The sequence below is a fragment of the Cebidichthys violaceus genome, unplaced genomic scaffold (assembly GCF_023349555.1).
Source record: "Cebidichthys violaceus isolate CVI_PGR_0920_01 unplaced genomic scaffold, fCebVio1.0.p SCAF_16, whole genome shotgun sequence".
NCBI lineage: Eukaryota > Metazoa > Chordata > Actinopteri > Perciformes > Stichaeidae > Cebidichthys > Cebidichthys violaceus.
Window position 1 is genome coordinate 2,284,436 of NW_027176329.1, and position 13,605 is coordinate 2,298,040.

A 13,605-nucleotide genomic window follows, 5' to 3' on the forward strand; every position below is an offset into this window, starting at 1 on the left:
AAGACTGGTAACCCCCTCGTTGCAAAAGGAAGCTGTGATCGGCCCGTCAATGAGACAGGAGGAGCGCTGAAGGCCCACTTCCACTTTATGTCACATTTAGACGGCTCCCCAACTGCCTTCATTCTGACACTTGGCGTTGTAAATTAAAAATGCAGACAATAATTACCTGCTATGATGATGAGAATTCCCGGCCAGGTCTTTTAGATTGATATTTAATTTAGTTTTATCCACTACGCCCCACACCCACCCACCCACACACACACACACACACGGTGTTGTGTCAGGAGGAGAAGGGGGGCATGGGTTATTGATATTCCATTTTATCTTCATTTCCTCAGCCTCTGTCTACGTGGATGACATGCTGATGACTGCGTGACACATCAGATGAGGTTTCAGAGAACACTCATCTTGGATCGACGCTGAATTCTCTGTGAACGTCATCGCTTTGACGAGTTTCCAAATCGCAGCGATTGCGTCCCGCCATGTTTGACACGAATCGACATTTAAAGGGATAGCTCGGATCTTTTGAAGTGTCGCCGAATGAGGTTCTCATTCACAGTCGGTGTATTACTACCTACAGTAGAGGGTGGTCAACATGCCCCCAGAAACAGACAGGAGCAAAGCACTGCTGTGGGCGGGGGCAGAGGCAAAGCCTGTATAAGACGCCTAAACATATCAAATATCAGCTTTCCCTTGCCGTCGCACAGCCTTTTCTGACGGGGAGCTAACGCGCTACTCTTAGCCACCAGACTCCTTCTTACCTCACAGAACATGAGAGTTGACGGTGTACCGCTTCGTTTGTTTCATTGTGTGACTTTGGTGTTTTAAACTTCTGCGTTTCTGCAAAGTGACACTACTTCTTTTGTCGATGGAGTCCGGTGGCTTTGACGAGAGCATAGATGGAGAGAACGGCTTCAGTTTCCCCATCAGAAAGGGCATTTACATTCTAAATGTCGCATCGATTGAACCTTTTTGGTGGCCAACCCTTTCTGCATCACTTGAGATATTAGGGTTACATTTTTCTCCTTTCAAGAAAAAAAAGCCACTTGCTGCCGTATATATGCGCGTGACAAATAACTTCCCCCGACAGCGCGAGGCCATCCATCACAGTTAACAGGAAGCCCGCATTGATCGAAGTGTCCGTCTCCCCCTCATTACACTGTGCTGAGTTGAGTGTTTCCATATCAGAGCTGCAGTAATTACATTACACTCCTGCTTCCAGTCAGTCACATGACGCGGCAGGACCGGGTCTCAACAAACCTCAAAGAAACGTGCCGCCGTCTCAACTTTTCTTTTTTCATTTTCACATCCGTGTCTTCATATTTCAGGCATGTTAGTCGGCTGGGACAGCAGTCATTCCATGTGTGCGTTTTGACACTAGAAAGTTTGTATTTTAAAAACACTGACAGAAAAGAGCGTAAACGGTCGTTATAAAAAAATGGTATTATATACAGCATAAATTGCATGGACTATAAAGAACAGACTTTACCCTTTAATGCCAACTCTTGAAATGAGTCTAGCACCAGGATCCCGAGTGGAAACACACGCCTGCTTTGAAATAACTACGTACGCCAGCTTCCCTTTTATCATTCCTTTTGTCAACGCGCCCGATAGAAGCGACCCCTCCGTCGCCCTGACAACCAATCAACCCTGGTCCACTTCCAACTTCCTCCTTCCTCCTCTGAGAACTACGCTCCGTCTCCCCCTCAAGACGCTCATCAAAAGTACACTCACTCATACGAGAGAAACGCAGAGAATAATGAGCAATCAGGTTGAACTTGGCATTAACGGAAACATGCATACAAAAATAAATGAAAACTGATAAATATTAAAATCATATTCAAGCTGCGATACGTGCCTTTAGGCATCGGTGAGTTTTAACTAGGCTACGGCCTCCGCGGATCAAATACATTAAATATTACAGTAGCAATAAAAGAGCTGCCTTATGGTCAAAATATATGAATTAGACTGGAAAATATGTGAGATTTTTTTTCTTCTTCCATTTCTGGTGAGGGATCGTATGGTTTTCGTGAGGTATGAACTTGTCCCTGTGTATTGAAAAATAAACTTGGGTTGGAGCTCGGACTCTTTAATGTCAACTTATTTGACACAAACAGATTTTATTCATTTAAACATTCCTTTTAAAAAGGAATGTTTTCCATCATTCCAGCCTCACGCCTCGAGATCCATCGCAAACCACCTCTAGGTAAAGAAACGTTATGAAGTACTTTAGAGAGCAGCGGCTCATTGTGACATTGCAGTTTTGTCAGTATGAATATAAAGAGGGGGGGGGGGGGGGGTCCTCACTCTGCTGTTTGTGCTTCTGCTTGCTGCTGCTGCTGCTCCTTGTTGAGGATGATGCTGATTATGTCCCCCTCGTGCTCCTTCATGTGCTCCATCAGCCGCTCCTTGCTGGTGGACTCGAAGCCGCAGATGCAGCAGCAGAACAGGAGCACGCAGTATTCCAGGCCGGGTCCCGGAGCGGGGGCCTGGCCCGGGCGCTGAGGCTGGCTCTGAGGCTGTGCGGGGTCCTTCCCCTGCGAGGGGCCCGTGAGCAGGCCCGCCAGGATGTCCGCAGCCACGGCGGGGGCCGCCGCGGGCGCCGTCAGCGGCTCCGCTGGGCCCTGTGCTTTGTCCTTTGAGGGCGGAGCCGCCGCGGGGCGCTCTGCTGCCGACTCCGGCACCGCCGACAACTTCTGAGGCGCTCTGAGGGGGAAGAAAACGACGCGTGGAATCAACCAACAAGAACACGACAGAGGGAGGGAGCGAGAGTCAAATCTTGGGGTAGTGGTGGCCCATTGAAAATGTCAAAAAACAAGAAATAGCACCGAGGCATTTTGACATCTGTGGGGTGTCTAAAGTTACTGGCTGCACATAATGGACTAACCCTATAATGCAGTGTGTGTTTGTGAGACAGCTGCGTCAAAACAAACTAACGAGCACAGTGAGGAATGAACTCCTGAGTTTTTTTGCTAAATCTGGTGCAACAAATGTATTGTGTAAGGGCGCCTGTTAAACACTGGATCAGTCTGCATGCTTTAGCTACTTGAAGCTAAACGTAGGACTTTTTTTTAGTGCCAGTGTTGAAGAAACTCAATGATTTGCATTCATTAAAAGGGCGCACAAATGAAGTTCAATATTTAATGGCCTGTTCAACTGACATCACGTACTTTATTTAAAGCTGCACTGTACACGGCGGGCTACAGATGGTGGCATTTACAGCTCGGGCTTTCACCGTAAGAAACATCACAACACTAAGTGTGCATATTGAAGCTTTCGCCGTAATCGAGCTCTGAAGCCCGGGTAATAACAAAGTGCTTATTACTAAGTGTTTCCCAGGCTCCAGGACTGAAACCTGAAAGAACTGCACGCGGTTCGAGTGTTTACCGGCTGCTCTGGGAGATGGCCTCGTTGATGGCTTTGTTAACTTGCTCGTAGTTGTAATTCTGGTCTCCGGCGTGCTTCCACATGTGGGATTTGAGGGACGGGGGGTGACTGCACACATAGCCGCACAGAGAGCACCTGGAGGAGGAGGAGGAGGAGGAGGAGGAAGAAGAAGAAGAAGAATGGAGAGAAGGTGAGCACCAGAGTGAGCTGGTTTAACGTTCGCCGTGTCCTTCTCCTACTTTCTATCCAGAGGAACCGTCCCGACTCAAAACTCCGCAGGGTACGCTGGGCTTAGGTGGGGACAAAGAGTGGAGCGAGGACATAGGATGTAAGGTTTCAGAGATGGAGACGAAATGTCCCGAATAGCTGCGGAATTAGCCGGCTAATTACTCTGTTAGCTAGCTACCTTGTATATAAAGTTCTCACCCACGTTCACTTTCTCCACCCTCCAACCACTAACTTTTGCCCATTTCTCAACTTCCCAGGCTGGTGGCACCATGAGCCACACCAGCTTCTTCTGGCCAGGTGCAGCTCTTCCTCCTCATCTCTCCGTGTTTGAGGTTTTCTCACCTGTACTGCTCCAGCAGCTGCACGGCCTGGTGCTCCTGAGGGTGCCTCCTCATGTGGCTCTTTAAACTGTTCATGTTGGTGGTGGCAAAATCACAGCTACAGCACCTGGCAGATGAGGGGGGGGGGGGGGGGGGGGGGATGGCGAGAGATGAGAGAAACAGTTTTTGAGGTATTCGTTTTGCTTGTTTACACTTGTAGCCTGAAGGCAGACGGAGGATTTACAGCTAAACGGAGGGGAAATTGCCACTTTAGGAAAAAGACGAAATCGCAACATTTTCTACTTCGTTGCGCTTCGGACGTTGCGGGTTGGAAGACGGAACTGGCTTTTTAGCTGCTCAGAGGCAAATCCTGCACGAGGACAGCAGACTGAGGCAACACTCAAGTCGCTGCATTAAAATGAAGTCAGACGAAACAAAGTGTTGCCCTTCATCGTGTGAGGTTTACCGGGTCCAGAGTATTGAAAAGATGGATCTGACCAACCAAGAAGACTGTAGTGGCTGATTCTGTGGCCGGGTGCGGGAGAACAACGTGTTTTCTTACTCGCTTTGACGTAAAGATGTCCAGGCTTTCACACGTTTAATTAGCGTTCAGATGTTAATACGGTTTAATATCACTTATCTTCCTGGTCTCCCTCTGGCGTGTCTGGTTTGCGGTAAAAACCGTGCAATCTCCCCGTCACCCATGCATCATTACCTCCGTCAGTTGCACCTGTGCCCCATATATAAACTACCTGCCACACAAATACACACTCCCACTTCAAACATGTGATACACAGACATAACTGTCTGTGTATCATATGTACATATGACATATGTACGCTGTACAGTCTGGCTCCTACAGACTGTACAGCGTGTTACTTCTCATCCAACTTAGCTATTCTTGACAATAACCCATTCATATAATAATAATAATTATTATATACACAACATAAAGATAGTTGGGGCCACTGATGTAGCCTAAATTATACCACGATATTGGTCAATAACATTAGACATGTCCTGTCTCACAAACACAGGCTTACAAATAACTCAGCTGGGAACTAAATTATTCACAATATTCAAGCCTGGCTAGGAAGGACATTGTGATCTGCACACAGCTAAAATGTTGAAAGTAGGTGCCAAGTGTTGGCGGAGATAAAACTGGGATTGCGACGAGAACATAAAAAAAAGGTGCGGTGCCCTCCAGAATGTGAGCAACACAGGATGCAGGACTTCTTCTCGTCTTTCACTCGAGAGAAAAACGTTCACAAAAGTCTCCAAAACACATGAGCCACAGAAATGGATACAATCTAACTACAGTGTATTTCCAGAGCCATTCTACATTTTTAAGATCCCCTTTAGGATTAGGAACTCTTGAGTGAGTCAACCATGACTTTCTTCTAAACGCTGGGTACCCATAAAACGGGTTCAGGTCCAGTGATGCCTCTTGCACTTATAGATCCTTTTTTCTTTTTTTTTATCATAAACAGTCCAACCAGCAGTGTAATTTGTGCTTGTACTAGTGAGCCATAACTATTAGCACATTTCTATTATTAAATATTCAAACCAACTCAAACCTTAAATCACATTTTGCTTAATATTTCATCAGCGCAGTCTGCAGAGGAGAGACCGAGCTACCGACCCTCGTGGTCATCTGATGAAATCATCATCTGTAAGAGAACGTCACTTAGCGTTAAAGAAATGTCTGGAGCTTAGCTTTCAGTGAGCGTTTGTGAGTAAAATCGAGGCAGTGAACACAACTTTATTCATTTATTTATGGTTTATTCCATATTTGAATTAATGAAAACCCTGACAGCCTCTGCCAGGAAGCCTCAAAACGGGCTGTGGTTGGGCCTCTTCCAGCAGGACAGCGATGCGAAGCACACCTCGAAAACGGTTCACGGACCGCGGGGTCAAAAGGTTCGGCCTCGCCCGCCACAGTCCTCCGACCTAAAACGCCGGTGGAATGTCTGCGGGACGAACCGAAGAGGAGAGTCCTCGAGCGGCGACCTCGAGATCTGGAGAGACTCCGCGTGGAAAGAATCCAGATCCCTGCGCCGTGTGATCACCGACCTCATCGCGCGCTATACGAGAGGATTCAGAGCCGCTTCTAATGGAAGAGGGAGGCCGCACAACATATTGAAATAAAGCGGTGGCACTGGTAAAATGGTTGTTTCGTGACAAGAATTGAACGATTATTTCACCCGTGTTACTTTGAATATAGTTAGGTTTTTGTGAAAACGCAATAACATGTTTGCAAAGTGGGCTCTTAGGCTCTAACTGCACAGTGTGACACACCGGGCTCACGCGTTCACAATGACGTACGGAGCAGCAGCACCGCTTGAAAGTTGAATCTCGGCGGCACATTTTCGGTGACACCGTCACACAGCAGAGAGGCTGTGCCGTCTGCAAGCGCCTCACACGGCGACACTTTTTTGGTTTGTTTTTTGCCGCGTTGACTCTGTGCTGTATCTGAAATAAAACGGGCGACTACTTTCAGCTTTAATTAGAGACTGGGTTAAGAACATCCGCCCTGTCAAAACAACAGAAACTGTCCACTAACACCCACTCAGATATAACCGTATCTTCTGCATTATACTTTCAATAAACTCCAAAGCATAACATCCTCACAAGGACACAAGTAGGTACAACTACGGCTCCTTCAGCCAGAAGACGTTATTCAGCCATTTACAGCTATTTTCTTTATTGCCAAAGTTTGAGTGTCCTCTTTTTTTTTCACCTATTTTATATCTGGATATTTCAAAACTCTTCTTTTGCTCTCATACCATTAGCTTACAGGACGGTTCACCCCTCTGGTTAGAAACAGCAATTAGATGCCATCTGACCTTATCAAAGCAGAGAGAAATCTTGTTTTTTGTGTGTGTGTGTGTGTGTGTGTGTGTGGGGGGGGTATGCACAGTTGACCTTAGAGCACAGGCGACACTGTTACGGTAGCTGACGGAAACACACGTATGTGTTCTCACCTCAGGCAGCTCTGTGTTAACACAAACACAAGAGGTATGTGTGTGTGTGTGTGTGTGTGTGTGTGTGTGTGTGTGTGTGTGTGTGTGTGTGTGGCGACACAGTGAAGATCACCGTGCTGGTCTGAGCATCACCAGGCATGTACTGCCATCTAGTGGTCCTTTCTAAAATGACTGAACCTGAAAATGCAACATTCACCGACCACTACCACCACTACAGGGCACACATGAGAAGCACTCCAACGTAAAGCGTCAACACTTCATTTCCAAGCTTTACCTGTAATATGTAGGAATAAAGGACAGCAAACCTTGTCCCGTTAAGGCAACGTACCGTGTGCTAAATAATGAACACAGAAGTCTGTAAAGTTAACATTCAATTTGCAACGGATGTGAATTATGCAATCAGTCCCCCGAAAATATGCAATCAGTCTCCAGATTGGTGTCTGCTTCATTATAATGTCATTAAAGCTGAATGTCACATGTAATTCCTGCAACTATCATTAACATATCCTGTAACTATAAAACACAATATAACTGCAATAACAAATTATGTTTGCTGTAGAAAAACAAAACCCCAAACTTTTTTTATTTGAAAAGTGTCTATGGTGACTTTAACAAAATCATGTTTACTTTGATTATAATAAAGATTTATTCTAACACCAATACATGTCATAATGAAGAAAAGCTCATGTTCTAAACCTGCTTTACTCTCAGTGAAAAACTGAGAGTGTTGAAATGGCACCAGAGTTAACTTACTCAATCTGTGGAGCGTGTGCTCTTCATGAATGGTTTATAATTGACGTGGCACAGAATGTGATGAGCAGCAGCTGTGCACAGATGACTCAACGTCTGGGCTGATTTGTCAGTAAAAAGGGCAACGCACACAACATTCATTATCTAGCTTGTAGAAAATGGAATTAATTGTCACTGATGGCTGTAAACGGCTTCTAAGTTGTCATTTTATTATCATCGTATCATTTATTTCCTGGTTCAGACTCGATGTTTTCAGCCAGTTTTGGTTCTGATTGTACAAACCGGCTGAAACTGCATTTCGTCACTTCGACACATTCTTGCAAACTACAAAGAAGCCAACATCAGCAACCTAAGCCGATGGGAGCGGATCTGACCGTATTCTCTCAGGCGTCACGACACGCCCACTTCACAACAGGACACGCCCACTTCGCTACACGACAGATACGCTCACTTCACTACAGGACACGCCCACTTTACTACACAATACAATATGATGGAGAAGAAACGCAAATCTAAATCTGTAACTTCAAGAATTTGTTTTTAAAACAAATATAAAATTCTAACGGACCCAAATCCTACACCGGTAGCGTCTAGTTGTTGGAAGAAGACACTGAGAAAAGTAAGAAAACATAATAATAATATAAGAAGAAAAGGTCAGTCACAAGAACCCCTGTGTGTAGTTCATCAGTGAGTGGTGCGAGTACTTGTATTTAGGTGATAAGTGTTTGTTTTCTTTTTACAACTCACCGATAAGGCTTGTCGGAGTTATGAATCCGACGGTGGTTCCTGACCCCAACGTACGTGGAGCTGGTGTAGTCGCACACGTCGCACTTGTACACCTTCTGCAAACCACATTCTGTAACGGAGCACAAACGAAAGAGATCTTCAATCTTCTGAAAACACCGACAGAAATCACACGGCACCATGTGGCAACAGAAGAGCGGAGGCCCTAAAAAAAAAAAAAACCCAACAAAAAACAACAACCACGCCTTACCTTCATCCGTCACCCGCTCGGCCTCCTCCACCATGGCCACGGTTTCAGTGACCGGTGTGAGGGCTGCCAGGTCCCCGCTGAAGCTGTGCTGCTCCCTCTCGTGGTTTCTTAACTGACTCTGAGTAAAGAAAAGACAAATACATGCAGTTCAAATTCAAATGTGATGTATATAGCAACTAGCTAAATGCACACTTAAAAGGCTGCTCATTTTAGACAAGGCAAAATAAATAAACTCTGTGGTTACAAAATGGTCCACTCCTTTATTTAAAGTGTCATGTGTGGCCTCTGACTAATAGAAAATACATTTAAAAGGCACAGTACACACGGAGGTGCTGACAAAGAGATGAGAACCTATCGTCTTCTATTGAAAGCATGGCACAGCGGAAGGAGAACCTCGCATTGTATCCCATCATATACACTGATCTTGATTATTGCACATTGTAATGAGTTTGCCGTCGCGATGACTGAACTCACGGTTCGGATCGTCAGAGTCACAGATCGCATCGACTTTTACAGATCCCTGATCACGTTGCGTTTGCCGCTGACACCGATTGCTGATCATTGATGATCCATACTAGCAGATACAGATCACTTTGTGTGATTACAGCAGCTGGTCCACAAGGATCCAGACAGTGGTCCGTTACACCGCTAGTCTTTAAACATCATTCAGTCCGTTCCAGTGAGCATCAATCAATCAATCAATCAATCAATCAATCAATCAATCAATCAATCGTATTTCAACTAGAAACTAGACTCTGTTGTTCACTTTTTATTTGGTCTGGTAAGGTACCTAGAATTTCTTGGAAGCCTTGAAGTAAAGGTAGGAGTGAAGGTCAACTTCGTCTGCACCATGTGTACGCCGTAGTATCCGGCTGTCTGTTTAAATATGCTGGCTGTCTGCCGTGGTTGTGCTCCTGACAGTAGCCTGGAAGAGAAGCCCCTCGTGGCCACACATCGAGCCTTCACATCTCCCAGCACAAAGACGTATACGGGAATAACCACGTTATCCAGAACTCACACAAAGTTTGGTCTCAGGTGGTACAGCTGTTAAAATACACCTAGCCGCCCCCCCCCCCTTCATGCTCCAATCCTGCATCTAAAGCAGGTCTGGAGGACCCGGTCTACACTTGGAGGGAGATGGGTATCATCTTTCTGGGAGATTTCTATAGTAATGATCATCTCCTCTATTTCCAGCAACTCCAGCAGGGATTTCAGCTTCCCGATTTATCTTTCTTCCATTTTCTACGACTGCGACACTTTTCTGAGGGCTCGCGTCTCACTGCTCGAAACCTCACCGCACTGCTTCAGGTAGTCTCCTGACTATTAAACCAGATCCTCAAAAAGGTGCTGTGTCACTTTTTTTTTTTTTTACAACATCTTGCAGCATTTAAATAGCCCATCATCAAATGTCGTTGATACACCTAAAAGTTGAGCATGGATTGCCCTTCTCTCCCGCAGAACGAATGCTGCAATCGTGGAAACATTTGATATGTGGCTGAAGAAATCAGGAAATACATTACATCTAGAGGACATGAGATAAGACAGAGAGGGACTCTTTCACAAAATCTGGCAACCTGTTTTCATCTTTCGTGTTTTTTGGTTTTCTATAGCCGTCATTTACAGTATTTGTGTTTTGCTGTATTTCTATATCGCTCAATCAATCGACGAAGAAGACGATAGGACTAAGGGTTATTTTCTTAATTCATTGCATTGTCCATAAAAATACGTGTAAAACGCTCAGAATAATATATATAATTTTTTTGAAAACCAGGGTAACACATTCAAACCTCATGACTGTCAAACATGAAGCAGCACATTTGAGAAGCTGGAACCAGAGAATGTTTGGCATTTGAACAAAATAATGAGACATGGACAAAAAAAATACATAAACAGTGTCCCTCTGAGAACTGTGAATATTAAAATATACAATTTAAACAGTGTGATTCCTGGATCACACACACAGAATAACGAGACTAAACGCTGCATGTGGTGCTGTGTCCTCACCTTGTAGTGGAAGGCGTCTGGGCACTGCTTGCACTGGTACATCCTGGTCTTACAGTGGTGGATCATGTGGCTCTCCAGGTCCTTGCTGTCCGAGGCGATGTGCTCACAGATGGGACACTGGTACGGCTGCCTCTGCCTGTGCACCCGCAGGTGCTGTTTGATGTAGCCCTTATTGCCGCTGCTGTAGCGGCACAGGCGGCACCGGTACGGCCGCTCGCTGCCGGGGATGTAGTCCACCAGGCCGCCGTCGGCGGACGCAACCAACCCGTCCATTCCCGGGATGCCACACATGTAGCCCCCGGCCCCGTTGCCCGCGACCACGGCTCCGTTCTGGAACTGCGCGTTGTCCTGAAGCTCTTTTAAGATGTCCTCATCCGAGGCGTTCTGGTCCGAGCGCTCTCGGAGCCTCTCGATGACGGTGAGCAGCGACAGGCTGATGCCGGCTTTGGTGGCGGGGCCCTCCTCGTCCCCCTCCCCCAGGCACAGGGACCCCAAATCTTCCTCTCTGCCCCCTCCGTGAAGCTCCAAGTCCAGCAGAGCTGCTGTTGTCTCTGCGTCAGAAGTCCTCTGCTCAGCCTCTACGAGCTTCTGGCCCGCGTTGGGGCTCTGTGCCTGGGCTGCGATGGTCTTCAGACTTACCTTGGTGCTGGAGGTGGGGAGCTCGGGGGTCCTCATGGGCATAGCGACCAGGACCTCAGCCGCCAGAGAGTGCAGGCGGAGGGACTCAGAATGTGTCCTCTTGCGACTGGCCGGGGGAACGTTCTCGTCCCGTGGAGAGTCGCTACCCACAGAGGGTTTAACGTCGGCTCCTAACGGCTGTCCGTCCGCGGCGGGGACCGCCTCACCCTCTGCAGCTCCCGCACGGCCCCGCTCTTCCTCCTCTGCACCCGCTAAGTTCTTGTCCCTGTCCACGTTCGGGCTGAGATGAAGCGGGTTCGTTGCCATGGCCGAATCCTCGGCCGAGGGGAGGCGTTCTACGATCACGTTGATGTGGCCGGCGCTGTTGGGACCGCTGTTGATGATCTTCTGAGCCGACGACAGTAAGCTGTCCGTCACGGAGGTGCCGTCATGATGATGACTGTCGATCTCCACCTCGGACTCCGTCTCCGTCGTCACCTGCACCTCCACCACGGGCTCCTCGGAGGTCATGTCTTTGATGGGGTACGCCCTCTCCTCTGTCTTCAGACTGACGTCGAGATCAGAAACCGGATGATTCAGCGCATCCCGTTTGCTCTCGACGGCCATCGGCACGCAGAGTTGGAGCTTGAAGGCGGCGGGCAGCTTTTGCAGGCTTTTGTCTTGAAGGACCTGGGAGAGAACGACTATCTCCTCCCTGTTAGTCGTCGCCGCGTTGGCTGCGGCCGGGGCCTCTCTGCTCGCGGCGGCCCCGTCTTCGTCCTCGAAAATGGGGTAGGAGCAGTCGACCAGGCCGGCGTGCTTCCAGGCGTGGGTCTTGAGCATCCGCTGCTGGCTGCACACGTAGCTGCAGATCAGGCAGCGGTACAAGCCGTACTCCTCGTAGCTGTACCACTTCTTCTTCTGCGGCAGCTCCCTGGAACCGTCCGGCGACCCGCTGATCGCCTCGGTCGCCACGCCGCCGCTCCAGTCGCCGTCCTGCTTCCTCAGAACCTCGTCCTTGGCGGTGTCGAAGTGCAGCCTGACGTGGGCCTCCAGCTGGCCCTGGTCCCTGGAGGTGAAGCGACACTCGGAGCACATGAGGATGAGGTCGCTGTGCTGCTCGTTGTGCTGCTTCAGGTGCTCTTTCAGCAGGGGCAGTGTTTGGGAGAGATAGGGACACAGGCTGCACTGATAGCACGTCACCGTCCGCTTGTGGTCGCCGCCGTCGGGGTCGCCGGCTGCCTCCGACGCCGCGGAGGCGATGCTGTTGTTGTTGCTGTCACCAGGCACGGGCGGAGAAAGAGTCGCGCCATCGTCCATTTGCACCTCCTCATCTGCGCTCTCCTGCTCCTTCTTAATTTTCTTAAAGGGGGAGCCTCCTCTGCTCCCCCTCATCCCATCCTCCTCCTCACCTCTTCCTCCTCCCCCCGCAGAGGGGGCTCCCTTCTGTCCCACCAAAGTGCAGCGGCGCTGGGGCCGCTTCTCCACGATTTTGCTGAGCTTCTCGATCACCTGGATGAGCGAGTCTGCGGCCTGTTTCTGCTGAAAACTGTGGGAGGCGTCCCCCTCGACGTCTCGCCGGGTTCGGCTTTGAGAGAGGGATCCCAGTGCTGACGGAGCGGAGGAGGAGGAGGCGGTGGAGGAGTGGGGGATGAGTACAGCTACATTGCTGACCTCCTCCATGACCTGGCAGACAGCAGGGAAGAAGGGAAAAACTGGTTGGTGCCATGTGGTACATTAGATTTAAACAGGTGTGGTCCCTTATTACTAATATAAATAAAGATATTTTTATGTAATGCTCCTCCAACATTTTATGTCAGACGGACACTTAAATTCACACAAACAATTATTCTTATTTATGTCGGATAATATGTTGCTAATAACTATATTATTTTGTTCTGCACTTATTCATTCCGCCTTTGAAACACTAGAACACGCAGCAGTGACTTGCTCGCTCTGTCCGGTCCAAAAGTCAAAGTTACACAACTTACATAATAAAGAGTCTTCACAGTCGAGGAGCTGGAATTTGTGGGTGTTTGATAAATATTATGATCATCAAAAACAGCTGTCAATGCATTTTTTTTTCCTCCACTTCTGCATTAACTGGACGATCAACTAGAAGAGCAGCAGCACTAAGAATTTCAGACGTGCATGTATGCAGTATATGGCAGTGGCGATGCAGCAATCAGCACGTATGTTGCTGTACGGCTAAACCAGGTTATGTCGTTAAGATAAGGATAAAAAAAGATTGCATACAAATGTTGCACCAGTGAACTGTAAGCTTAGAAATCAGCAGTGAAACTAGCGATAGTACAGGTTT

General features: G+C 47.9%; 1 protein-coding gene across 1 annotated transcript in view; it reads right to left on the reverse strand.

The window, feature by feature from the left end:
* Positions 1-12,968, reverse strand: part of znf507 (zinc finger protein 507) — a 14,488-nt gene extending 1,520 nt beyond the window's left edge. Inside the window, exons 1-6 of the mRNA XM_068710722.1 lie at positions 10,668-12,968; positions 8,664-8,781; positions 8,417-8,525; positions 3,958-4,062; positions 3,388-3,522; positions 1-2,706 (exon numbers count right to left, since the gene is read on the reverse strand). The exon at positions 1-2,706 is cut by the window's left edge and continues 1,520 nt beyond it. Coding sequence (XP_068566823.1) covers positions 2,304-2,706; positions 3,388-3,522; positions 3,958-4,062; positions 8,417-8,525; positions 8,664-8,781; positions 10,668-12,968 — 3,171 coding nt within the window. The 3' untranslated portion in view covers positions 1-2,303. The remainder of the gene's footprint in view (positions 2,707-3,387; positions 3,523-3,957; positions 4,063-8,416; positions 8,526-8,663; positions 8,782-10,667) is intronic.
* Between the last annotated feature and the right edge of the window lie 637 nt (positions 12,969-13,605).